Genomic DNA, 26186 nt, shown 5'->3' on the forward strand with positions numbered 1-26186 from the left:
GCCAGAAGAGGCCCCACAACTTCTGCTTTCACTCTCCTGGGATGCTTCCCTGAGAGCACCACATAGGTCCAGCCTACTTAAGAATGAGAGCCCACATGGACGACAACACAGGCGTGCTAGCGGGTGGCCACCATGAGCTGTCAGGTGAGTGAGTGAGGCCATCAACGACCTTCCCACCCAAACTGCCCCCTAGCTCAATGTAGCCCAGGAGTGGGCCCAGGCAAAATCAGCAGCAGAACCACCAAGCCAACCCACAGAATCATTAGAAGTAGTAAACTGCTGTTGTAAGCCGTATGTTTTGGACTGTTCTGTTGCATAGCAAGAGTTAACTGATTTAATTCAACGTAGCAGAAATTGAATGCCAAAGTTTTGATGAGAAGCCGTATTTCCTTTAGGCCTGGCCTAATGTCTTCAGCCTTCAGCCTCTTCCCTTGAACATCTCGAGATGCCAGCTTGATTGCATGGGGATGTTACCCTAGAAGGTACCGGTGACTTCTGAGTGTGATAAGCCACCCTCTGGGTTGGTTTAAATGTCATATTTACCGGAGGCTCAGAAATACAGATGACCTTCTGAGAGAGCTCCTGGACTTGTAATTCTAAGAGCAAAACTCATTACAAAAAATGATATAACAAATCGAGGGTTAAAAAAAAAAAATACTTCGAAATACATTGCTAATTACTCAGGAAACTTGCAATGAAGATAAAGTCCAAAGTTACCTTCTGAAAATAGCTTGTACTTCTAGAGAACAGCAGCAGCTAACAAGCTGGCCGGTAATGAACACCTACACTGTGTAAGGAACTTTGCTGAGGGTTGTAGCGGCCATGTCACCACACCCCCACTGCCACTCCAACCCTCCCTCGCTGTATGGGATCATCCGTCCCTGCCCCAGTGGGCTCTGACTGGCCTCATGAACCAAACAAGTTATTCCCATTCTCCTTACCACCAGGTTTCCAGGAGTAGTTAATACACATAGAATAGTATAAAAATCAGAATGCATTATGGGCTGAATTGTGTCCCCCTCAGATTTGTATTTGAGGTTCTTACCCCCAGTTCTTCAGAACATGACTGTGTATGGATAGGGCCTTTACAGAGGTAATTAAAGTAAAAGAAGGTCATTAAGGTGGGCCCTAATCTGACTGGTGGGTGTCCTTATAAAAAGAGGAGATAAAGAGACAGGCCCGGAGGGAAGGCCATGTGAGGACAGAGCAGATGGTCACTGGCAAGTCAAGGAGAGAGGCCTCAGAAGAAATCAACCCTGTCTACACCTTGACCTTGGACTTGGGAGCTTCCAGAACTATGAGGAAATAAATTTGTTGTTTAAGCCACACAGTGGTGACCCCCGCAAACTAATACAGAACACTTCCACTTGGAAGTTTTAACCAACTCAACTAACGTGGATTTATATAAGGGACAGGCCCCAAAATAGGAAGGTCATCAATTTCATCTGAAAAATGCAGTGAGTCATTAGGATAGTAGTTCCATTTCTCTCTTTTTTTTAAGTTCTGGCCTCCTCTTTGGGCTGGCTTTGCCCTCAGGCTGGCCTTTCCTATGGGTGGCAGTAAGATGGCCAGCAGCTCTCAGGCTCCATTGGGTCCTGAACCTCCCAGGAGAAAGAGGGCCCTTAAACCTCCTCAGGACATGTCATTTACTTGAGCCCTCACTTACTGTGTAAGTGTCCTACTAATATGGCGCCTCTCAAGTATCCATTTCATCACGGGGGTGCCCTGGAAGGTCTACTGTTAGCATCACACACTGCAGGGCGCGAGGAAAGCAGGGCCCAGAGTCATGTAACTTGCCTTGCGGTATACAGCCGACAACTGGAGCAGAGCCAGAAGCGAACTCAGGGCTCTCCGACTACACACTGGGCATTCATCTTTCCTTACAGACAAAGACTGAGGCAGGGGTCAAACATTTTCTGTAAAAGCCCAAGCAGTAAACACTTTAGGCTTTCAAACCACAGAAGTAGGTCCCCTGTTGTTTTGTTTATACGACCATTTAAAACATAAATGGGGCGCCTGGGTGGCTCAGTCGGTTAAGCATCCGACTTCGGCTCAGGTCATGATCTCACAGTCCGTGAGTTCGAGCCCCGCGTCGGGCTCTGTCCTGACCGCTCAGAGCCTGCAGCCTGCTTCAGACTCTGTCTCCCTCTCTCTCTGCCCCTCCCCCGTTCATGCTCTGTCTCTCTCTGTCTCAAAAATAAATAAACATTAAAAAAAAAATTAAAAAAAAAATAAAACATAAACAACTGAACATGCTGAATGACACTAAACTGTACACTTGGTTAAAATTGCAAATTTTAGGTTATATATATTTTACCACAATAAAAAAAAAAGATAAAAAGTAAAAAGAGCCGTTCTTAACTCTTGATAGAGAAATAGCCCAACGTCAGATCTGACGGCAGGTTGTGGTCTACCAACCTCTGAAGCACCACTGAGATTTTACTTCTTAGAAGAACTCCATGCCAGTCACAGGTTTCCTGGATTTCGCAAATAAACTCTAACCTTTTATCAAAAAGTTCTGAAATACAATCAGTGGGCTGCCATTCAAATTTAGCAACAGAAAAGTGGTGGGAGAGCAAGATCACAGCTGCAGAGGCCACCCCCTACCCTTAAGGGTTCCTCCAGCTTTGGGGAAGAAGAAGAACTTGCTCTTCTATTCAGGAAAAAAATAATAATAAAATAAATAAATATATATATGAAAGACTTTACCTCCTTTGTTATTAGTAGGAAAAGGGAAGATAATCTTGAGGTGATTCTGTAACATAAGAAGTCAGTTACTGATCTGGGGTAGATCTTGGGAGTTACTGATTTTGTTTTGTTCTCTATAGAGAAATGAGACTATTAGAAAAGGACAGATTCACTCCTGCAGAACTGTTTTCAGGAACTACAGATCTAGCAAGTGGTTGAAGCTCAAACGATAAGATAAGACATTCAAAGATTAAGGAATTGACCAGAGACTGGCTTAGTTGTTTTTTTACTGTTGCCTATGGACAAACTGCAAGTCTGGAAGTATATAGTGACTACATAAGCCAGTGTCTTACCCAAAGACCTCTGACCAGGACCTTGCCTAGAGCTTAAGAGAAGGAAGTGCATGAGATGTAGCTCAAAGACATCTAATGAAAATGACCCAAGGGGGGGGGGGGCGGCAGACATATAAAATATAGCTAACATTGCAAAATACCAAAAGTAATGGTTACGGGTGTGGACTCTACAGTCACAGACCTAAATCCCAATTCAGACTTTGCTACTTCCTAGTTGTGTGATCCTGATCTAGTTACTTAACCTCTTTGAGTCTCAATTTTGTCATCTATGAGGAGGATTTTAATAGTTAGCTCTACCTGGCACACAGCAAGTGCTCAATAAATAAAGGCAACTATTATTAAATAATTATTCTGATAAAAAGTTCCAAATTCCATAGGTCTCACTGGCATCCCAGGCCAGGAAAGCTATTGCTTACCATCCCTACATTGTTTCCTTGAATGGAATTTTCCTTCTCAATTCCTTCTTTGTGGAACATACTGTTAATATCTGACTTGTTTTTCAGTTAATCCCAACATTTAAGTGCATTTGCATGTGTAAGGAGAATCTGTCTAGCTGTTGCCTAGAGTTGCCCCAAGTTTAGTAAAAGTCCTGTCACTGATCTTGAAACACTTTGGAACTAACTCTAATCAAATTCTTTCTGGGTTTTACAGTAATGTTACAGATATTACCTTTCCTTAAGAACAGGAATGCTAGTGCATGGGTGGCTCAGTCAGTGAAGTGACCAACTTCGGCTCAGGTCATGATGTCACAGTTCGTGAGTTTGAGCCCCGTGTCAGACTGTGTGCTGACAGCTCAGAGCCTGAAACCTGCTTCAGATTTTGTGTCTCCCTCTCTCTCTGCCCCTTCCTGGCTCGTGCTGTCTCTCAGAAATAAATAAACGTTAAAAATTAAGAAAAAAAAAAAAAAAAGAATAGGAACGCCAGAGTAGCAAAGTGTCGTGCATTTCTAGCTGGTTCTCAGAGGGATCTGAATGGCAAAAAGCAAATTTATGATTTTAACAGATTCTTAAAAAGCAGGTGTTCCAAAATCTGCTGTGATTTATTAGCAATCGCATACCCCAATCGTAAGCATTTTCCGAAGTTTTTAAGAATATAAGCTCGTCTTTTATAAACAGAAAGAGAAACATTTTCTGGCTCTGTCTGGTAACATAAGCTTAAGAACATTTGGGGGAAAAAACCTTAGGTAGTGTAACCACTGACAGATTTTACAGCGGAACATCTACTTTCCTAACCACTGAGAAGATGCACAGAAAAAAGATGTTTAAAAGAAAATACATCCAAATGTCAACAGTGATCTTTCTCAGAATGATCATTGGGATTTTTAGTCTCTTTTTTCAAACTTTTTTAAATGTAATCTCTATATCAACATGGGGCTCAGACTCATGACCCCAAGTTCCAGAGTCTCATGCTTTTCCAACTGAGCCACCCAGATGCCCTGATTTTTGGTCTCTTTTTAATATATATTTTGTATTTTACAAACTTGTTAAAAATCATTGCATGCTGGGGATCAGAAGGGCTCTCTTTCACTCTTCTTCTTCTGTCCTGTCACAGCAAGTGACAGGTGACCCGGAGCCTGACAGAGGGGTCTGAATGCTGGTCTGCCACTTACTGGCAGTGTTATTTTCAGCTAGTCACTTCACCTTGGAACTTCAGTATTTTACTGTCAAAGTGGAATTGAGAATTAAACGTGAACACACTGAAAAGCGCCCCGCAGGGCCTCTCACATGGTAAGGGCTCTGTTCGTTTCTAGTACTAACCCAATACTACAAAGCTGGAAATGGAAAAATTTTCACATCTTCCTTTCTGTTCCTTTCTCTTTAAGCTTATATAGCATTGATTTGGTTCCAGTTATTTATCCAAATTCTCTGTCCAGATGTCTTTTATTATGTACATGTCAAACAAGTTATAGAACAATCACACCATAGTTAAGTCATAGCATGACTTAACTTTCATTGTACTTCTGCTTCTAGAGCTCAGAAAATAAACAGATCCCTCACGGCTTGCTCACATGCAGCTCTCAGGTAAGGATCTGGAGGAAACAATTAAGTTCCTGTCACGAGTTTTCTCTCCTTTATTCACTGGGTCATCAGAAGGAAGGGAGGATCATAGTCTGTGCATGAGGTTGCAGAAGAAAGAAAGACTCCTCCCATGAATTCAGAGGCAGCCATGGCTTCATGGACCAGAGTCTGGCATTCGCTTAAGAAGTATCTGCCTTCTATATCTACAGCGAGAACCAGAAAAGACTGAGATGCTTTTCTGTGCATTTTTTTTTTTTTTTAACCAACAGCCAAGTTAGGTTTATAGACTTCTGTTATGTAGCAGGGGTCCACGTTTGACTGTGAGAGAAATTCAGATACATTGTGGCCTGTCAGAGAATCTACCAGAAGCCATTCTTTACAAATCTAAATCATCCATCTGCAACAGATCAGCTCACAGCGTTGGCACATGTGCTGGTAAATGAAGACCTTCCTCAGCGATGCTTTGCACGCAAACACACAAACACTACAGAACTTCCTGAAGTGGTGTTCTTTGCACAGCACACTCATAAGCCATACACAGTTGGACTGTGCTCAAGTAAATCTACTAAATTCTTTTCTTTCTTTCTTTTTTTTTTACAGTCTATTTATTTGAGAGAGAGAGCACGCGCGCGCGCGAGCACAAGTTGGGGAGGGGCAGAAAGAAGGAAAGAGGGAATCGCAAGCAGTTTCTGCACGTTAAGCTCAGAGCCCAGTGCGAGGCTCAAACCCACTAACTGCAAGAGCATGACTTGAGCTGGGATCAAGAGTCCAATGCCCAACCAACTGCACCACCCAGGTGCCCCTACTAAATTCCTTTCTTGGTAATTTATAATTGTATATTAAATGCCCTTACAAGTCCTATAGTATAGAAATAGATTTCCTAAACTGACCTGAACCAGAATTGGAATCACTCTTTTGTTGGTACATCCATTAACATGTTGCAGAAGCAATGACCTGTAGAACACCAGTTTGGGAAACATAACATATAGAGCTCAAGTGGTACAGCACTGCGTGGCAGAGCACCAGTAAAAAAATGCTTTGTGGATGGAGGGGGCACCAGTGCAGATGGCCTTGCAAATGAGGACATCTGACCTCCCGGGGGAAATGCCCCAAATTTTGGGAGAGGCATTTTGTGGGGACTAGGGATTCTGAATCGATGAGCTACAGCAATTACCAAGGTGATCTTGACCAATGAATCATTATGTTTATGCTGTGTCTGACTCTCCTCCCAGGAAATCAGTTTGAACCCTTGTAACGGACACCGATTCAGAGCACAGAATATGGATTCTTTGGCCCCAGCAAAGTCACTTTCTTTTCCCCCAGCAAAGTCACTTTATTTTTCCAGGAAAATAAAGCAACCATACAATGTATTGTGACATGTGGCTGAGCTGAGAGCATAATCGAAGTCTCCAGACTAGCTGTCTACAATTCTAAGCTTCCTCCTGTTACTAAAATAGCCTCCACAATAAAAGAAAACCCACAGTCACATATAGCTAACTCCCTACCTTTTAATTATTCATCGTAATGCCTTGCATTTGTAGAGTTTATACTTTAGAAATGCTAATCAGGTCCAAGGATTACATGAATAATGGAAAGCCACAAATAATTACCAAATGTGATTTTAAGCAATGTTTTCAACAACATGCTCTCCCCAGAAATCTTCCCCAAATATTACCTCCCCCCTCCCTTCCACTTACATTCTTCATCCTAAATGAAACCTTAGTACAGTTAGTGTTATCAGGAGGACGAACCTAACTTTTGTACTTTGCTTTTTCTCTGGGTACCCTCATCGTAATGACGCCGCATGACCAAAAAGTAGTAGTAATAAGAGGAAAACAAGAGGTTCAGGCCCAGACACTAGATGCGCTATTTGAAAAGGGGAATCTGAAACCCGGCTCTGGCCCCCAGCCACTATGTCAGTGGAGAAGATAACTGCCTTCCCCTCAGTTGTGCATGGTGGTGCTACCATCTGTTTCTTTCCCCAGTGAGGCAGTATACCTGCCAAAAACAATGAGCTTTAAACCAGATTACTGATGCAGCAGTTTCCCTGCCTTCCTCTAGGGGAAAAAAACCCACCCAAACAATGCTGGTGTTCCCATTATTAAAAAAAACAAAACAAAACACTACATTAGCTAATGTCCAATTTTGCCAATTAAAACCAAATGCCATTTCATAGCCATCCAACCGGCAAAAATCAAAGTGTCTTACTAAATCCAGGCTAAGTGAGATACAGAGCAATGGGGACCTTCACATAGTACACATGGGGTTATGTTGACAAGATGATTCTGGAAAAGCAATCTGGCACGTGAAAACGCTCATACCACATCTAGGAATATACCAGAGAAACCTGCGTATACGTCCAAGGAGAAGTGTACCGATGGTTATTGGTGCACAATCAGCAGTCACAACAGGACAAGACAAAAAAAATGAATCAACTTCTCTGTCCATCGTATGGAAAGCAGTAAGTAAACTGGTAAAAGCACAATGAAGAATTAAACTGTGGTAAAGTCATGTTATAAAATTCTAGGCAGCAGTTAAAGCAAACTATATTGGACTGGTGTTTCTTTAAAAAAAATTTTTTTTAACATTTATTCATTTTTAAGAGACATAGAAAGACAGAGCATGAGTGGGGGAGGGGCAGAGAGAGAGGGAGACACAGAAACTGAAGCAGGCTCCAGGCTCTGAGCTGTCAGCACAGAGCCTGATGTGGGGCTTGAACCCGTGAACCATGAGATCATGATCTGAGCTGAAGTCAGACGCTTAACCAACCAAGCCACCCAGGCGCCCTTGGACTGGTATTTCAAAACTTGAGAGGATAAGTACAAACTGACAGACATATTAATATGATATAATTTATATGAATTTAAACACGTAAATTATTTAACGATCTATCCATGTAGTGAAAGTGAGGGAACAGACAGGAAGAGTACATGTTATCTCCTGGGAAGGGGAAAAGAGGGTGAGGAAGGGAAGGAAGGAGAAAAGACCATGGAAGATACATAGGAAACTGTGATATTAGCCATAATATTTTATTTATATTCCCCATAAATATTGTATATTTTGCTATAACGTTTTTTATCTGGGTCTCAGGCATATGGCTATTACGTTAGCTGTTTACTAAAAAAATTTTTTTTAAGTAACAACTTTCAAAATATTATAAATTATAGCCTTCTTTTAAAGGCCAAAATGAATGATAAAATAGTGGACTGAGAAAATTATACAACCTTACAACAGTGTGCAAGGTGAAAAGGAGTTGGGTTATCCAGCCATGACGTAGTATCTTCCTGAATATTACCTTAAGAACACAACGATACATTTCAAACACACTTTATAGTGTCTTTATTTTTGTGTGGCTGATACAAAAGCACGTGGCTCACAATGCTGTTATGAAAGTAACTGTCAAGGAAAAGGAGTTCATGAAAAATATTTGCTATACTTATATGATCACTAGACATCTTAGAAAAAAAAATAATCTTTAATTATTTAATGCTCATATAACTTACTTTCAACTGTTTTTAAGTCTCCTAAAATTTAGAAGTAGTAGCAGCAATGCTGGGTTTTTGGAAACACTACAATGAAGCCATCAAACTACAAAAACTTTCCAAATAACATTTGGTACCGCTTACACAGTTATAAGCACACTTATGTTATCATCCCACCTAATCCTTAACAACCCTACGAGACAGGTGTTGCTATTATCCCTGGTTAATAGACGAAGCAAGTGGGTACAGAAATATTAAGCACCTTGCCTGAAGCATAAAGTTGGAGCCCGTTGTGCCACCTCCCGGAGCCCAAGTTATTAATCCCTCCACATATTGCCTCCAGGAGACCACAACACGGCGCACATGGGAACACCCTCAATTCAACATTTACTTTCATATACAATCCTCAATTAAAAACAAATTGTTTTTAACATCTATTCATTTTTGAGAGAGAGAGAGGGAGAGAGAGAGGGAGAGAGAGAGCGCGTGAGCATGAGTGGGGGAGGGGCAGAGACAGAGGGAAACAGAATCCGAAGCAGGCTCCAGGCTCTGAGCTGCAGCACAGAGTCTGACATGGGGCTCGAACCCACGAACTGCGAGATGGTGACCTGAGCTGCAGTCGGACGCTTGACCTACCGAGCCACCCAGGGGCCCCGACAATCCCCAATTTTAAACTTCGGAGATACTTGTATGACATTCAAATCTGACTTGGCTCATTTTACCGGCCTGAAAATTTGGTTTCCACCAGGGACAACACTATCAAAGACTCTTCACGTCATTAGAAGTCCTGAAGCATCACTGGGATTCTGAGATCTTCATCAGCATCGGGAAAAGGAAACTTGTTTTTCTCCGGCTGTTAATTTAGAGACCAAGTATCCTGACTTTTGGTTCTAGCACATCCTGCTGCCCAAACTGTCCCAAGCAATGTGCTTGGGAACATTGTCCGAACCAGGGTGCTTGCGAAGGCTCCATTCAGGGATGTTTGCTCTCCTTCAGTCAACGGCTTACAAGAGTGGACTCTAAATCTAAGGGCCACAGGGGAGGAAACGGATGATGCTAAGTGGTACAGGCCCACCCAGGATGGTTTTATTTTTTTCCTTTAACTTTCACACTAAAATGCTGCGGTTAAGTTTTAAGATAAAATAGGCTAGAGGACAACATAAATAGCTACATATTTAGCCAAAACGGTTTCTGTTACCTTGAGTCATTAAAGAGTCATTAATCTTGGGGGGGAAAAATCAAATCTAGGACACTGGTAACAACAAAGTAGGCCTCCACTTTAATGATTGTTACAGCACTCTCAGAAGAAAGGAATTCAAGAACCAGTGAAAGTCCTGAATTAAAGTTTTGCTTTTTAACACATCACCTCAAGAATGTACAGCCTCATTCTTTTTTTTTTTTTTTTAATTTTTTTTTTAACACATTTATTTTTGAGACAGAGAGAGACAGAGCATGAACAGGGGAGGGGCAGAGAGAGAGGGAGACACAGAATGTGAAACAGGCTCCAGGCTCTGAGCGGTCAGCACAGAGCCCTACGTGGGGCTCGAACTCACAGACCATGAGATCATGACCTGAGCCGAAGTCGGCCGCTTAACCGACCGAGCCACCCAGGCGCCCCTACAGCCTCATTCTCTAACCTTGTTCTCCTGAAGTAACATGGAGCAGTAATTATATTAACCCCCTCATGAAGCATCAACAGTAGTAATGATCCACAAGAAATTCTCAGATGGGGTCTAGAGCATTCGATTTGCTTTTCTCTTATCAATAACGTTTCCCCCAAAATCATGTCACTGGCCACGTAAGCATAATCATCTCCTGACACTCGGGATTTAGTTAAATCTAGAGTCGGTGGCCAACAGTCCCTTTTAAATGTTACCCTTCTCCAAAATCGCATCAAAGGAAAACAGAAATCCCTCATTCTTCTCTCGTGTCGTTGAGTTTTAATTAGAATAATGCAGGCTTATGTGTCTTTCTACTTATTTTCTTCCTCTACTCCAGTGAGTAAATGATGACGTAGAAGCTAATTTAATACATCCTCATGTTCACAAGACAGTGACAGAAAACGTTAGACGTGAAGAGTGAGGTTGAATGGATGAGACACAGGGTGAACACCAGCTAGGATGGGATTTGACCACAACAACGGGCCATCAGCAGACAGGCTCATGTGGTGAGAGAGCAAGACAGTGGAGCAGACCCGAGCACACTTGCACACTAACACTTGGCATCCCTGAAGGGGGAAAGAAGAGGCTGTGTGGGGAGCGTGGGGATACTCAGAGCCTGCAAAGAAGGACCAGGCGTCATTCCAAGTGCATTGCTGAGATGGTCACCCATGAGTTCCGGGCCTGAAAAGCACACAAGTGAGCTGGAAGGGTGCTGACAGCGGTGAGAACACAGGGTTCGGGAGCCGAGGGGTCACGCAGAGGATGAAGAGTTCGGAAGGCGCGAGGCCACGGTGCCGGCAGGAGAAGGAACTCACACAGCTGGGGAGAACACGCGTGTTGTCTAGCATGGGGCAGACACCCCCAAAAATCAGTGTTTGCTGAATCTGAAGTTTGTGGGTACCTAGGGGAATTTCTGGGTTTGTGGTATTGTAGATAGAGAGCTAATAAGTCCCAACACAGACCTACACTACCTAAACGGAGCCAAGTGAAGGTCACATAGCAGCAGAGAAAGTGTCAATGTCACTGCAACTTGTGACAACGGAGACGATCTTGAAGTCATTTAGACTGTGAGAAAATGTCAAGTTGACTGATGATTGGAAGTGTTGACCCAAGTGGCCAGTTTGGAGTTCCATTCATAATTCATGCTAATGTTTATGCAACAGTATTCTAAACTACTGGATGCGTAAGGAGAGGTGAGACGATAATAAACACCACTGTGTAAGAATTAGGAAAAGGATTTACTACTGTCGTGTCACAGAACAATCAGGGGTAACAGACTCTTAAAAAGAAAACGTGACTCCCAAAGCAAGCCCAGGGTGAAAACCCAGAGTGCTGAGGTTTTGAATCCTAACACTGCAGATGCTACTTTGTATCTTTATATATTGCTGACTGAAAGGTCTGTGCCAGGAACCATCCACCTACAAAGAATCTGTTTTTCTGGGCCTCAGGGGGGAAAAATTGGCTGATGCAGAGGTGGCATTATAAAGGAGAGACATAAAAGGAAAATTCTCAGTGTGGCTTAATGAGGTACACTGGAATGGATTGCGGGGCCAGAGGGAACGTGACCAGGAACACACTGGACTGCCCTACGCTTGCAGAAGCTCTTTCCCGAACCCACAGAGAAGCAGGTAGCAGTGGGAGACACTATGTTTCATGGAGATCTGGGAGAGTTGAAGTCAATCAGGATTTGTTTCTTATGTGTAATTTCCCCCTGACTTGTAATTTATACTTTATAGCCATGATAGTGAATTTCAGTTGTTCAAAGGAAGGTAAATACTTGTAATACTCCAGACATGGCTGTAATGAGCATATACCACAACCTCAAAATGAACATTTAATAATGAGCTCCAGGGATGCCTGGAGTGGCTCAGTCTGTTGAGTCAGTTGAATCCAGAGTCCAGCTCTTGATTTCAGCTCAGTTCATGATCTCACCATTCTGAGATCGAGCTCTCCGCCAGGCTCTGCACTGAGTGTGGGGCCTGCTTGAGATTCTCTCTCTCCTTCTCCCCAGCCTGTGCTCTCAAAAAAAAAAAAAAAAAAAAAAAAAAAGTTAAAAAAAAATGAGCTCCAGTAGTTCAAGGAAAGATAATGGTAGAAGGTGCTTCTGGAATGATCTGGCCCTGGAATTTGGTCCAAGTCGGTCACGGCAGAATCTGCAAACTCTCTCAGCCATAAGGTCCTAGCAGAAAATTAACCACAGGTCCTCTCTGCACAAAGGCTAGTGGACAAAGGTCTTTAATACAAAAGTCACAGTCCTCTCACCAGGCAGGATGATGATCTATCTGGTATCTCAAGGCCTTTGCTGGATTCAGAATAAAGTCCTGGATCTCAGAATGTTCTAGGGCTTGGACAGATAGCCTCCCCTGCTGTGCTCCCTTCATTTTCTCTGGCTCTCAGTGTCAGTGCATCATCTCTAATCAGTCATTGTGTAATAAACATTTAGGGAGCCTCAGCCACATACTGGGCACCATATTACGTGCCAGGGACACAGTATGAATGAAACAGCCACACTCACTGCCCTCTCAGAGTTTAGTCTTGTTGGAGAGACGTTTAACAACTACTCAACCACCAAAACCGACAATCTGGTTGGAGCAACAAAGGACAAATATATGATCCTAGGACAGCCCAGAACATGGGACCCAGCCTGATCTGGGGACACTCTTAAGGAAATGACAGTGAAACCAAAGAACAAGTAGAAGGTGACCAGGTATAGCAAAGCAGAAGAAGGAGAACCAAAGTACACAGCAGGTAGAGGGAAGAGCTCTACCTCAGGATATAAAGATCCACTGGCACCTACGTTTAATAATAGTAAGAGCTGCATGTAACATCCAACATGGTGCTTGCACCGAATGCTCGCAGCTCTTCCTGCTGACTGACTCGTGAAAGAAACAAGACTACCACAGAGAAATAAAAGTATTGAAGCAAGTAATGGAAAACTGACCAAATTTAGAACAAACAGTCATGGTGCTGCAAACAGCACAAGAAAAGACAAACGGCCCGCATAAAGCTGGCAGCCTCACATGTAAGCACCTATCACCCAAGTCCTTAGCAGAAACCTGCCCACAAGCCCAAGACACTTCCATTAAGCAGTTCTCTCTCTCTCTCTCTCTCTCTCTCTCACACACACACACACACACACACGTAAAAACAAAAAAACTCTAAAAGTAGAAATTTTAAGGAGAAAAATGTTCCCTTTGATTGGTTTCCAAGATGGCAGAGGATCATGGCTATTGTTCCCTGATTAAGGCCAGAAGCGTTCCATTAATCCCAAGGAATAAAGGTGCACTGCCTTAATCATATTTGAAATAACAAGTGAGGTGATCTGACATAATGGTAATTTATTTCCTTCAGTTCACACGACACAATTACAGGGCATGGCAATGAGTAACCTGCCTGACACCTAGTACATCTGATCCACACGAATAAACATGGGACAAGGATCCAGTCACACATACCCATTGTGGGGAAGAGACTAAAAAGGCCTCAGAAAAGTGGCGGCTGTCTTGGAAATTTTCACTCACAAGCCAGTTAAGGTACAAGGCAGGAGATTAGACGACGGACAATTTCTCTAACAGGCATGTAGTGGGACAAAGAGTATGTTGGTAGAAGTTAGCAGAAAATTTGTCATTTGTAGTCAAATATCCCACTTTTTTTAAAATTTTTTTTTAACGTTTTATTTATTTTTGAGACAGAGAGAGACACAGCATGAACGGGGGAGGGGCAGAGAGAGAGGGAGACACAGAATCGGAAGCAGGCTCCAGGCTCTGAGCCGTCAGCCCAGAGCCCGACGCGGGGCTCGAACTCACGGACCGCGAGATCGTGACCTGAGCTGAAGTCGGACGTTTAACCGACTGAGCCACCCAGGCGCCCCTATCCCACTTTTTATAAACATCATTTAATGAGCCCCAGGTATTTTCTAGAGAGTGTGCTAAATGCTTATAATATCTCTAATCCTCACCTCCACCTATGAGCATGGCATTATTAATTTCATTTTACAGCTCAGAACCTGAAGCTTGGGAAGAGGTTAAAGAACCGTAACTTGCCTATGTCCACATGCAGTGCTTTTTCAAGCACATCACACCGTCTCTCGTCCCACAGTTATTCTGAATTTCAAAATAACCTCAGCAAACTTGGATGTAGCCACTAATAGTCAATCTGGTTAAACTTTTCCCACCGCGGAAACTGACAGCCCTGACAGCCAGAGGGTCTGAATGTCTATAGTTCTCTCCAGGGGCTCAGAGGCAACAACTACAATCTCGACTCTGCATTTGTACTTAGATTTTGTGTTACATTGTTTGGGAAGGTTTCAACAGGGGCCCACAGAGATTCCAACTCTCCACCCCAACTCCAAGTCATTTCTCAACAAGAGCACTTGATACTTGACCCTGAAAGTGACCCTATGAGGACAACACCAGCCTCCATAATGTTGTTCCCAAGGATGTAAGTTTTAGGACCACGGGTTCCACTAAATCCACAGACTATCTTGCTACTACTTTATTAGGCCCAGGATTCTAAGGATGCTTCTAGTCCCGAGAGCCATGTATATTCAAGATCAAACTGTGAATATAATTTTCTTCGGTCTATATGCCTAAGCTCCATTCTCACTTCAAACTCCACACTGGACCCAGAATGGTAAGTTCTCTGGAATCTGGACAGACTCTATTAAAATTCTCTAACAAATCATCACTGGGTCTAAAGCCTAAGAAAACAGAACTTGCATTTTATAGTCAGCAAAAATATGCATCGGTGTTCTGGCAAACACTTCAAACACAATGTCTTACGTTCATCTGTGTTATACTTCAGGCCTCTGTATCTAGATCTGAGGTATAATGGGGTATGACTTGCCTTTTGAGGTTGGCAAATCTAGAACATAAATTTAATACACAGAGGGTCCAGCATAAATGGGCTCTTTCTAAATGCTCACATCTGAGAATTAAGATGAAACCCTCTCAATAAAATTTCCTTTGTTGCTGTGAAGTATTAGTTTCTGCTCAAAACATGGCCAAGGTGCCTGCAAATGACCTGGTAACTTTTTAGTAACAACGGATTAAATTTAAAGGTGCTCCCTTGAGATATGCCAATTTTAGTGGAAAAGGATACTCAATTCAGCCTTCTAATAAGTAACGGGGAAGATTTATCAGCTGGGAGATTTTCACCAAATACGTGTGCTTGGTTCCTATTGGTTAGAGCAGCCAGCTATTTTAGCTCCACTGATTATAGCTCTTGAAACAGGCACATAATTTTTTTTTAAGTTTGTTTATTTGAGAGGAGGAAGGAGAGAGAGCTCATGCCTGTGTGACTGGGGGAAGGGGGAGAGAGGGAGAGAGAGGGAGGGAGAGGGAGGGAGAGGGAGGGAGAGGGAGAGAGAGGGAGGGAGAGGGAGAGAGAGGGAGGGAGAGGGAGAGAGAGGGAGGGAGAGGGAGGGAGGGAGGGGGAGAGGGAGAGGGAGAGGGAGAGGGAGGGAGATGCAGGGAGAGGGAGGGGGAGAGGGAGGGGGGAGAGGGAGAGGGAGGGAGAGGGAGGGAGGGAGGGAGGGAGGGAGGGAGAGGGAGGGAGAAGGAGAAGGAGAGGGAGAGGGAGGGGGAGAGGGAGGGGGAGAGGGAGGGGGAGAGGGAGGGGGAGAGGGAGGGGGAGAGGGAGAGAGGGAGAGGGAGAGGGAGTGAGATGCAGGGAGAGGGAGAGGGAGGGGGGAGAGGGGGAGGGAGAGGGAGGGGGGAGGGGGAGAGGGAGAGGGAGAGGGAGGGAGAAGGAGGGAGGGAGATGCAGGGAGAGGGAGAGTGAGGGAGAGGGAGAGTGAGGGAGGGAGATGCAGGGAGAGGGAGAGGGAGAGGGAGAGGGAGAGGGAGAGGGAGAGGGAGAGGGAGAGGGAGAGGGAGAGGGAGAGGGAGAGGGAGAGGGAGAGAGGGAGGGAGAGGGAGGGAGAGGGAGAGGGAGAGGAAGAGAGGTAGGGAGAGGGAGAGGGAGAGGGAGGGAGAGGGAGAGGGAGGGAGAGGGAGAGGGAGGGAGAGGGAGAGGGAGGGAGAGGGAGAGGGAGAGGGAGGGAGAGAGGGAGAGGGAGGGAGAGGGAGAGGGAGGGGGAGGGAGAGGGAGAGGGAGGGAGAGGGAGAGGGAGGGAGAGGAAGAGGGAGGGAGAGGGAGAGGGAGAGGGAGAGGGAGGGAGAGGGAGAGGGAGGGAGGGAGAGAGAGAGGGAGGGAGGGAGAGGGAAAGGGAGAGAGAGGGAGGGAGATGCAGGGAGAGGGAAAGGGAGAGGGAGGGAGGGAGGGAGAGGGAGGGGGAGGGAGAATCCCAAGCAGGCTCCAAGCTCAGAGTGGAGTGCGACACAGGGTTCAAATTCACAAACCATGAGATCTTGACCTGAGCCAAAACCAAGAGTCCAAAGCTCAACCAACTGAGCCACTCAGTCACCCCCAGGCACATAATTTTTAAAACTTTAAGTTTTATATAGCAAGCAAATCCCAATGCATATACTACCTCACCATACAAAGAATGTGATTATGTAGAGGTCAAATCATGTTCCCCTTGTACAGTGACATCTATGGTAATTTTCTACTTCTATAACACAGAATGCCTAGAAGACGGTTCTACTCACTCAACACGTATTCAAGGAGAATCCAATGAGTGCAAGCCATACAGCAGATGTTATGGTCCTTGTTCCTGACATCTACTGTTATTTTTATATAAATCTTCTGAATAAGACATTGTATTTCAGGTCTCTTTAGCAAATAAAATTTATGCCAGTCAATTTGACTTTAAGATTTCCTCCTTATAATAGGGATCTTTGATGTTACTGCTCCTCCTAACTATACATTTGCCTCACCAGTTGTAAAATTCTACTGGTAATGTCTTTGCCTAGTGCTGAAATGGCATGAATAAAGACACTGGGTACAGACAACAGTCCAAGTCTTACAGAGCCCAAGAGGAAAAGAAACAAGAACATGTGGGAGAATGAATTCTAGAATGGCATTTTTACTTGACATAATGCTCCTTTTTGGGGGGAGGAAAAAAAAGACTCATGACTTACAAAGAGGACATTACAACTGTTAGATCATCACCAATCCAATAGGAATACAAATGGTAAATAGGAGATCGTATTTCATTTGGAAACCTTAACTGGCAGAAATTCTACCTTCATAGTGGATAAGCCAGAAGAAAAGAAGTTAACTGCAGGCTCCATAAATACACATTTTAACAAAAAGGCAGACAAGGAGTAAAGGGAGAAGGAGAGCACATTTGCTCAGAACTACTGCGCCCTGATTTAAAGGAGAAATTTTATAATCTGCAATTTGCTAACAAAAGGGGCAGAAGGCATTAACCTAGATATTAACAAAGTAGTCAATTAATACTACCCTGTAAACATATGCCTTCATTTTTTCCACCAAGGAAAATGATGGAAAACAACAAAACAGAGTAGAATCCCGGATATACTCTTAGGTAGAGGCAACGAGGTAAAGAGTGATAGGATTAACCTATCGGATACATCCAAATATAGTACTTACTGTTTCCCTCAAAGTAGTTACCTTGGAAGGACAATTCTAATATGGTCAACATTTCTTAAAATTCCTGTTAGACTTGCAGAGACTGTGCAAATTATTTTTAAATGTTAAGTTTATCTCCATTCAGTAATGTTCCATGCAGTCTGCAATTTCTTACCCAGAAGAGTAGTCCTGGCACTTGAATAGCTTACAGTTTCAAGAAGGGCACAGCTGTATGTATAGATACTTTCCATATACTCTCTGCCCTTTCCCTGATTTTAGTTTGTCTTCTTGCATTATTGGTACATAGTGGTCTTCCTCCACTAGACAGGTAAACACCTCTGAGAGTAGAAACCATGTCAATTACCTTTGCACCATCTCCACAAACGACCCAGCAATGCAATCTGTACAGAGTGTGCATTTAACAAGTGTTGGTTTAGGGAGAAAATGTCTTTTTATTTAATAATGACACCTGCTCAGCAAAATTCACCGTAAGGTAGGTTTGCCTTGAAACTTATCCAAGGGCATTTAGTCACTGCAGTACCTAAGTAGGCTCGCCTCTGCCAGTCCTAACGTCAGCACTGCACTGAGGCTTGGGCTCTGGAGGTGTAAGAGCAAGAACATAAGCCCAATTCGCTCCCAATTACTCTCTAAATGTTATATATCAATATTATCAAGTACATCCCTATCGATTACATGGGAGAAAAATCCCTCCTTCAAGAACTGATCTCATCTACTAGCTAAACAAACTACAGTCTCAGTCCACCAGGGTAATTTTGAAGCCACAATGGGAGTCCAGATGGTAATCGATATGTTTATTCCTACTGAGTTCATTATGATGGTTACCCAACAGCAGAGTACCCAGAAAGATACTACTTGTCATGAACCCAGGGTCCTTCTTGACAGAAGCATTTTGCTTACTGAATTTAGATAGCATGCTTCTTTATTGCTAGTAATGACAGAATAAAGATATTAAGCATGAAAACCAAGTTTGGGTACAGTTGGCTGATTAGGCCACAGAGTAGGCAGAAAAGAAAACAAAGTGATTGTTTATCTTAATAGTCACACATGGAAGATAATCTGTTTGTCATCCGACTATGATGCTCTGGAAATAATTTAGAAAATAAAAGTCCATTATAAGTTGCAAAAGACGGTACAGGCAACTGGTGAGTTAAGAATAATATTCAGAGCAGGCAATAACATTTACGTGGGAAAGGACAGCCGAAATGGTCAATAAAGCCAGGTTATTATGCTTCCTTGCAGGAAAGAGGCTGTCTGCTCCATCAAGCCCTTTTTAAAAACCACATTCATTTCAGGACCTGACCATATCTGGCACCAGGAAGCAATTAAGGATAGACAAATCAGAGAGGACAAAAATTCAGAAGATCAAAGCTCTACAGACTCAAACTGTGTTGTCCAATAAGGTAACCACTAGCCACATGTGGCTCTTTAAACTCAAAATCAATTAAAATTTAAAAATCAGTTTCTCAGTTATAGTAGCTTTATTTCGAGTGCTCCCAGGTACATGTGGCTAGTGGCTATCATACTGGACAGTTCATACACAGAATACCTCCATCACTGTTCTGATCGACAAAGCCAGATTTGAAAGTGGACATTCCTACTGTTCAGACAGACCTGATGAGAAATTCAGAACCAAGCCAATAGTATTACTCGTTAGGAATCATTAAAGATTTCCAATGTTGTTTGTTTATGTCTGGGCATTCTTACCAACGTAGCATTTTTCTTCTAGTCTTTTTCTTCTTTTTCCCTTTGATATAAGGAAAAGTAGAAAAAGAAAAATGGTAGGGATTCAGAAACTCCTTAAGTCTCTCCTATCCACGAAGTTGTGCGAATTGCCAAAAATAAATACATTTTTAGAAGTAACTACTTACCCTACCCTTTTTCCCTTTAAATAAAATACTAAAGGCAACTGGGGGGAAAAAAACCACAGAAGAAAGAGAGGAATTCAAGAAAACTACTCAGAACAAAATGGATAGCTATCCTAAATTACTGTTCCAAAATGCCTAAGGGAAAAGTGCCGCAAATCAAGAACATTTCCAAAAATACACAGTGGGCACAGTTCAACAGTTCCACATTAATTTAGAAAGTTAACACCTCTTAAGAGGCCAAATGATTTTCTACCAGCCATTGAAAGTACTGGGTTTTCATCAAGACCACACTCTGGTTCAACTGTCTAATTCCTGGGGCAAATGAAAGAATCACCTATGTCAGCTTCCATCCGTGGCATCAGTAAATTCCTGAAGTCATTTGGTTCTAAAATAGAAACTATGTCTGATAGTAAAATTAAAATCAACTACATTACTAAGGTTCTGTTGATTTGAAATTCCCTGTATACAGCCTTTTAAAAGTGAAGTAAAAATATACTTTGGGATTTAAAGTTGACAGTTTCAATTATACTTAAGAAAAGCAAACTCTAAGACTCATTCAAGAGCCAGGAAAAAGAAAGCCAGTCGTTTTCAGGCACTGGATTCTACTGAAACACTCATTCTATCAGGGCTTCAGTATTTGCTTGCTACTTTGCCATGCTACTACTCTGTACCACACAGAGGAAATTTGATATCTCAGTGACAGAACAATTTGAATGCAAGCTAAAATTTAATCAGCACATAGAAACAACAAAACTGATAACCTATCAGCTTAAGAGACAAACAGCTCATATGCATTTGGGGGAAGGGGGTTGCAAGAATTAGGATACTGGGAAAAAAGAAACTTAAAAGGCAAGGCTTAAAGCCCCTCTTCAAAAATGTTATGATGTTGCCATCTCTGACAATTACAGCTCTGGGAGGGTAGCTATGAGGCAATGCTAAAATGATGCAGTACAGGGGGATTCGAGAAGCCAGGCAAAACTGGGGCTCCATTTCATCATTATGAAAGAAAGGTACAAGAATCAGACCTCCCCTTTCTGCACCCAGCACATTCCAACCTCCAGACAGATGTTCAGCAGAGTTACCATCAGAAGTTATAAAACGTCATGCTTTCCCCTCCCTGTTCTCTAGCTTTGCCCCCTACAGTGTGCTCAATGTTTGTTTTACCACCTTCTCAAGCTCCTTCAGAATAGAAAAAGAAGTAACATCTTGACTCTCTGCCCTTGGAAAGGACTCACTCCTAGGTCACTTCATCTAACTCATCCCTTTTCAAGGAGAAACTCAGATCATTAAACAGAAATCACCAGTGCACCTAAACAAGGTAGGGAGATGATCATTTAAACCTGGATTAAGTCCTATTTCCTTCCTGGTAAGGACATGCCATTGGTAACTGTTCAAATGAGCATGTATAAATTAAAGATCTCCAGGCCAAGAAAGTAGCTTGTGTCAAAAAAAAAAAAAAAAAAAAAAAAAAAAGGCAACTGATCTGAAACCTACCAAATCTGCAAAATCTGTTCTGCATTTCATGCATACACAGCTCTACAGAATGTGTAAATACAACCAGCAAACTGTGCTAGGAGGTCACAAGCACTCCACACAGCGTGCACCACAGACACAGTTTGTAAATGTGCTACAGACAGTGTGGGAAATGGGGGCTGGCTCCAGTTCCAACCAAAGGGTAGAGCTAATGCATACCTTTAGGTCTTCTGGAATTTCCATTCTTTTGCTGTTCATCTTCCTCATTAATGGTGAATAAACCAAGGGGAATTGGCCTTGCACTGGTCTTCTTCAGTCTCTCTTGTCGGATAGCTGTAGCTGATCCAGGCATACCGCGGCTACTTGGTTTTTAATTATTATTATATTAAAAATATATGCTTATGTAATTGCAGCTCCCAGGAAGCTGCTAGTTTCCAAGCTGCCGGTTCATTTGAGCACTTGTAATAGATCCCCTATGGGTAAACAGTGTGCAAACAGCTGACAGATACTACCAGCCACTTGGCAACTGAGGCCCTGCAGTTCCCCCTCACCTAGCAGCAACCCCCCACCTCCCCTCCGCGCCCCCTCCCGCTTACTCCCCCCAGGCAAGTGGCTGGCTGGAGCTCGCTAGCTGGCACACACACGCTCACACAAGCACGCAGGCGCACTTTCCTTCCGGAAGAGCCCCGGGAAAGGCACGCAGGGTCAGAAGCCTCCTTCCACTGCCTAACCTGTTCAGTCAGATCCCAGCTTCTTCCTGCTGCGGCACCTTTGCCCAGGCTTCCTGCCACCGCACAGTAAGATATTCGGCACACGGCACAGAGGGAAAACCGGGATATGCTGTCCTGTAAACAGTTGCCCTGACAACCGGGACAGGTCCTAATCCGGGAGGGCTGGGAGCAGCTCCGGTCCGCCTGGAAGCGCAGGCAGCTGCGGGATGCTGGTCGGGGGAACTCACCGCAGAGGTCTGGAGCAGGGGGGAGGGAGCCGCCAGCGCTGTGCAGCTCCCTCTTCCTTTCTTCTCCGCCCGCCCCGCCAGGCTGCAGCCCCGGAGGACAACTGTCGCCATGCCCGCACAGGCAGCAGGGGACTCCCCAGGATGGGGAAGGGGACACAAGGCAAGAAGTCCTTCTCTTCTTTGGGGGACCCGGTTTTCAATCACGACAATGTTTGCGAGTCCCTGGATGAAGGCATAGCTGGACGCCCATGGCTCATTCTGCACACAGTATCACATCGCAGCTTTCTGGAGGTCCCTATCACCCCAGGCTGGGCCATGAGGATTGACACTGCCACGCACCTGAGACATTCCAGGGAGGACAGGCAGGGGGAGAACCGTGCCTGTTCTCACCAAGACCACAATTTGGACTACCCCTTCTGCAAGTCAAGTTGAAAGGAGAGAAATGAGAAAGTACAATCCACCTACTTGGGGGGGGGGGGGGGCGGGGAATCCATCTCACGGACACGCGGCCAACTCCCCCCAGTTTCCACTGCTCTGGGCGAGTCACTACCAGCAGTGCTGAGCAATTCTTAACACTTGACCCACTTTTAGTTCTTTTTTGGACTCTTTTCTCCAAAGCATACAATCATGGGATTATTGTTTTCTTCTGAAATGAGCTTTCTCACTTAAGACTCTCCACTTCTAGGCTGCCTGAAATTTATGCTGTGTGTGAAAAAATTAAATTTATAGTAAGTGACACAGACAGATGCCTACTGCCAAATTGGTAGCTTTTGTTGCTTTTGTTTTTGCCTTTTAATCAAAATCAAGTCTGCTTAAAAAGTCCAAAACAATCCTCCCATCCCAGACCACTCTCCTACATTTTCCGACGCGGGGCTCAAAGTCACAAAACCGCAAGATTATGACCTGGGCCAAAACCAAGAGTTGAACGCTTAACCAAATGAGCCACCCAGGAGCCCCAAGCACCCTCTCTCCAACCTTTGGATGGAAGGATAACTTCTGACAATTCACTTAACTTCTCTTGGTGCCTTAGCTTTCACTGTAAAATTGGGGTGACATCATTTAGCTTACAGGACTGGGGAGAGGATTAAATGAAGCATAGTGGTAGCAGTAAGAAGTGCTTATACATATCACCTGCTTTTACATTTTACACTACATCTGTTGTAAGTACTCCCATTTCTGCTTCGTATTTCAGGTGTTTCCAGTTCAACTATCAAGGTTATCGAGCAATAATATTGTCCAGCCCACTGCTGGAGCTGTCACTAGATGGTTGGCAAATCCATGCTGGAAAAAAAACAAAACAAAACACTTCAGAAATCTTTTGCTCAAAGGCTGGGGGATTCAATTAAGAGTTAGATGTGTAGCTTGGGGAACTGAAGGAAATTTCAGGTATTAAGTTTACTTAAAATCATGTTCACCTCTTTGATGAGTACCTGGAATAAAAGAGAATGGGGTTGAAGAACTGCATAGGTCTGAGAAACCACCTAAATCAACATTTTACATGCAAGGAAAACCAAGGCGCAGGAGGTGAAGTTCCTTGCCCAGGTCAAATGTTACCCACCAACAAGTCTGTGGTGAAAACGTGCTTCTCCTTATGACGAAAATTCGGCCTGCATCGTTTAGGATCTTAGATCCCTCTTGCTAGCTTCTTACAGAGATGGCAAGATGTGGAGAAGGAAGGAAAGGGAGGATCCATGCTTCAAACATGCAAGATCTTGTTGTTTAAGAAATAAACAGTAGATACAACCTACTGCCATTAATTCTATTTGGAAATTCTATTTTTGAATTAAAGATTATTTGTTATTTCCTATTTATTTCTTTAATCAAAAGATCAGTGAGCATAGTCCAGTATTATACATATTTATGAAAATCTTTTCAAATCTAGTTTGTTTCTTCTACTTCCAGAGAATCAGGTTAGTACTTACAAAAGCAACACACACACACACACACACACACACACACACACACACACACACACAGCTGAAACTACCTTTTGGCAGAAGAAGTGAAAAGCTTTGTCTCAAGCAAACGACAAATTTCATTCAGAAATGTTTCTTACCCAGATACGGCTAACAGCTTCTGATCCTCTCCATGGATCTATCAAAAGTATTACTGAAAGTGGTAAAGCTAAGGAAAAAGGGATCTTTTCCTTCATCTATCATCTTAAAAAAAAAAAGTTTATTTATTTTGAGAGAGAGTGAGCCTGTGTGCAAGTTGGGGAGAGAAAGAGGGAGAGGGAGACAGAGAATCCCAAGCAGGCCTGATGTGGGGCTGGAATTCACACAGTGAGATCACGACCTGAGCTGATGTCTAACCAAACTGAGCCACCCAGAAGCACCACCCCCCCCCAACCTTCATCTTTCAAATAAAAAAATGAAAGGATCGCATTTACGAAGTATCTTAGGAAGAAAATGAAACATCTTTCCAAGAGTGGCTTTTAAAAAAGCAAAGTGAAAGCTGAAATTCAAATGACTTCTGCAGAAGATGTATATTCCTTTACTCTCAAGGATGGCCTGGATGGCTTTTTCTCCTCTTTTACAGGAGAAACACAGCAGCAAAGCAAAAGCTTCCTAGCACTTAACTTGTCCAGATAAGATTTCACAAAGGAGCCCTCCCTGAGGTCTGTGGAACAGAGATCACAGAACAGCCCTTCTGGGACACAGAGGACTCTAACTGAGCCCACCTCTGCCACACCTAGCTAATCAACAACTCTTTTTTTTTTTTTTTTAAACGTTTATTTATTTTTGAGACAGAGAGAGACACAGCATGAACGGGGGAGGGGCAGAGAGAGAGGGAGACACAGAATCCGAAACAGGCTCCAGGCTCTGAGCCATCAACCCAGAGCCCGATGCCGCGCTCGAACCCGCGGACCGCGAGATCGTGACCTGAGCTGAAGTTGGACGCTTAACCGACTGAGCCACCCAGGCGCCCCTCAACAACTCTCTTCTGTTAACAGCAATGGAATATCCCTCTAATGACAGAGATGGTACTCTTCATGCTCTAGGGTCTCATGGAGAATTTTGATCTGTATCAAAATGTGAAAGTCACCCAAATGGCTGTTTTGAAAGTTATGCCTAAACTATCTACTGGGGAAATGAAAGCCTAATCAAAGGAGGCCATAAGTCACCAGCCATCCTACAACCCATGAGGCAGGGTGAGGTCAGGTCAAAGAATCCCATTATCCAGAACATCTCCAGCTTTGTCAGATAAGTTTTATCTTTGTTAGTCACAACAGCACTGAGAGAGGAGTCATCGCCTGACAGATCAGGAAACTGAGGCTCAGGTTAAAGTCACACAGCTAGTTCGGTCACTGAGCCAGTATTAATTTGTGGGCCATCTGCTCCGAAGCTAAGATGCTTTTGTCCTGCTGCCTTGTAAATCCTGGTTGCAACATCAACTAGCTGTGTCCCAGTCACAGCTGTGACCAGTCACAGGGAAGCAAACAGCCCAAGATCAAATAATCATAATAAAGGATTTTTTTTTTCCTATCCACGAAGTACACATTTAAGACGTAAATACATTTGAGATTAATTTCCTAAATGCTCAAACCCAGGATATAGGTTTTCAGCTTTATTTCATTTTGGGAACACCGGGGCTTAGTCCCTACAGGGGCATGGGGGCTTTTATACTCAGACTCAAAACAAAGGCAGATGTGGAAAGGGGGATGGCCAGACCTGAAAGCAGAAGGAATCCTACTCTGAATTCCTGAACTCTTCCCCAGCACTAATAGGTGTTTTCAATTTGATGTGGCACATGTGTCCGTGAATGTTACCTGCAGGTACAGAACCTCAATTCAGTCCCCACGGGAACTGGGGTATGTAGACTTGCAAGAGCCAATTAGGTTTTGCAACTATCGTTAAAATAACAAATGATGGATTAATGGAGACTTTGTACAAAGTAGGAAGAAATGAGACATTGCCTAGTGAGAGACGGTAGATTTTACAACTAAGCTGGCTTTACTAGAGAAAAATGTTTGCAGTATAATCATAAAATATATTCGCAGTCATATTGAAAATGATACCACTCATCCGCTATGAATGAAATAGGCCAATAGGTCCTTGAGCGATTGCTGTCCCCACCAATTCCCACCCCCAGCCCCTATTCCCTTAGTACACAATGAACTCATGTCTGTGTGTCCCTCTACCCTGGCTGCCTGGCGCCTCTGGGCTACCTCTAAACATGAGGTAGGGGAAC

General features: G+C 43.6%; 1 protein-coding gene across 6 annotated transcripts in view; it reads right to left on the reverse strand.

The window, feature by feature from the left end:
• Positions 1-26186, reverse strand: part of MAP7 (microtubule associated protein 7) — a 176605-nt gene that overhangs the window by 131113 nt on the left and 19306 nt on the right. For 4 of the 6 annotated variants that reach the window (XM_042987206.1, XM_042987204.1, XM_042987203.1 and 1 more), the window contains exons 1-2: positions 21769-21808; positions 21257-21510 (exon numbers count right to left, since the gene is read on the reverse strand). The exons of 1 other annotated variant lie outside the window; for it this stretch is intronic. In XM_042987206.1, coding sequence (XP_042843140.1) covers positions 21257-21389 — 133 coding nt within the window. In that variant the 5' untranslated portion in view covers positions 21390-21510; positions 21769-21808. Of the gene's footprint in view, positions 1-21256; positions 21511-21768; positions 21828-26186 lie in introns of those variants that run through there. One more of the 6 variants, XM_042987202.1, reaches the window with a different exon arrangement.

Source organism: Panthera tigris, chromosome B2 (assembly GCF_018350195.1).
Source record: "Panthera tigris isolate Pti1 chromosome B2, P.tigris_Pti1_mat1.1, whole genome shotgun sequence".
Lineage (NCBI taxonomy): Eukaryota > Metazoa > Chordata > Mammalia > Carnivora > Felidae > Panthera > Panthera tigris.